Consider the following 1,672-nt stretch of genomic DNA (forward strand, 5'->3'; position numbering starts at 1 on the left):
TCTCTCTCTCTCTCTCTCTCTCTCTCTCTCTCTCTCTCTCTCTCCCCCACCCCCCCCCCCGTGTGTGTGTGTGTGTGTGTGTGTGTGTGTGTGTGTGTGTGTTGCTCTGGGTTCCATGCACAGCACAGCAGAGAAGGAACGCTCTGGGGACAGGCAAGAGTCATTGAGAGCTAGGGATAGGTGGTGAGTGAGACCAGAGAAATTATTTCAAATGTGAGAATTCTTAAGGCCCCCCGCCAAGGAGTGGGAAACATCCAAGGTCCTCAAATCCCCTCTTCCCATGGTCCTTATAGACTCTCTTCTTATGGTTCCCAGCACAGCCATCTTGATTTACCTGAGCTCCAAGTACCAGGTGGCAGACCACTGGTACCCGGCCGACCTACAGGCCCGTGCCCAAGTCCACGAATACCTGGGCTGGCATGCCGACAACATCCGTGGCACCTTTGGAGTGCTCCTGTGGACCAAGGTATCCGGAGTCCTCGGGGGAGGGCCTGAACCTGGGGCACCTGGTAAGAGTCAGGCTTATACACTGAGCACATCTGTTGTTCTACCAGGTGTTGGGGCCGCTCATTGGGGTCCAGGTTCCCGAGGAGAAGGTGGAACGGAACAGAAATAGTATGGCCCTGGCTCTGCAACGTCTGGAGGACAAGTTCCTCAGGGACAGGGCCTTCCTTACTGGCCAGCAGGTGACGCTAGCGGATCTCATGTTTCTGGAGGAGTTGATGCAGGTATGAGACCAGCGCGTAGAGTAGCTTATGGTGGGACTCTCCTTGCCACTGCCATAAGTCAGGAGCACCGTGGTCTGGGAAAAGCCAGAACCACAGAAGAGAACTTTGTGTGACTTGTTTCCTGTCTAGGTGGGGGGGGGGGTCAGGGCGTGGGAGGCAACAGCTTCTGGCTGCTGTCAGGTCCCGGATCTGGTCACAGTGCCCCAGACCGCCTATGGGGCTGTGTCCATGATGCTTGTGCAGAGTTGCCTGCAATGGGACCCTCAGTATCTCTCCGACTTTCACATCTTCATCCCTACAGCCGGTGGCTCTTGGCTATAATCTGTTTGAGGGACGGCCTCAACTGACGGCATGGCGAGAGAGAGTGGAGGCATTCTTGGGTGCTGAGCTGTGTCAGGAGGCTCATAGCCTCATCCTGAGCATCCTGGGACGGGCAGCCAAGAAAACGTTACCAGTACCTCCTCCGGAGGCCCATGCTAGTATGCACCTTCGAATTGCTAGGATTCCCTGAGTGGTCTGACCAGCAATAAAGACTCATTTTGTATTTCGCCTCTTTTTTTTTTCTTATCATTTCTTCTTGCCCCAGTTTTTCCCGGTTCCCCTTCTGGCTCTGGGAGGAGCTTTGCTCAAAAGGGATACCATTTATCCTTAGCATGCTTCTCTTGAGGTACAGCATACACAACCTATAGGAGACCCAAATCAATAATATATAAAAGATGCTCACAGTCAAAACCAGTAACACACCCAAAAAGAAACCAATCAAAAGTTGGTAGACATCTGTGTTTTATTATAATAAAGAGTCTGATTTTTTTTTTTTTTTTTGGTTTTTCGAGTCAGGGTTTCTCTGTGTAGCCCTGGCTGTCCTGGAACTCAGTCTGTAGACCAGGTTAGCCTCGAACTCTCAAACTCAGAAATCTGCCTGCCTCTGCCTCCCAAGTGTTGGA

At 52.0% G+C, this 1,672-nt stretch overlaps 1 protein-coding gene across 2 annotated transcripts in view; it reads left to right on the forward strand.

Annotated features, from left to right (window-relative positions):
• The window catches only part of LOC114626521 (glutathione S-transferase theta-2), a 3,569-nt gene extending 2,293 nt beyond the window's left edge, over window positions 1-1,276 (forward strand). Inside the window, exons 1-4 of one of the 2 annotated variants that reach the window (XM_028773934.1) lie at window positions 101-183; window positions 316-466; window positions 555-728; window positions 1,030-1,276. In XM_028773934.1, coding sequence (XP_028629767.1) covers window positions 116-183; window positions 316-466; window positions 555-728; window positions 1,030-1,239 — 603 coding nt within the window. In that variant the 5' untranslated portion in view covers window positions 101-115 and the 3' untranslated portion in view covers window positions 1,240-1,276. Of the gene's footprint in view, window positions 1-100; window positions 184-315; window positions 467-554; window positions 729-1,029 lie in introns of those variants that run through there. The other variant, XM_028773933.1, reaches the window with a different exon arrangement.
• The last annotated feature ends 396 nt before the right edge of the window (window positions 1,277-1,672 follow it).

The sequence above is a fragment of the Grammomys surdaster genome, unplaced genomic scaffold, assembly GCF_004785775.1.
Source record: "Grammomys surdaster isolate TR1022 unplaced genomic scaffold, NIH_TR_1.0 237, whole genome shotgun sequence".
In the NCBI taxonomy this organism is placed as follows: Eukaryota; Metazoa; Chordata; class Mammalia; order Rodentia; family Muridae; genus Grammomys; species Grammomys surdaster.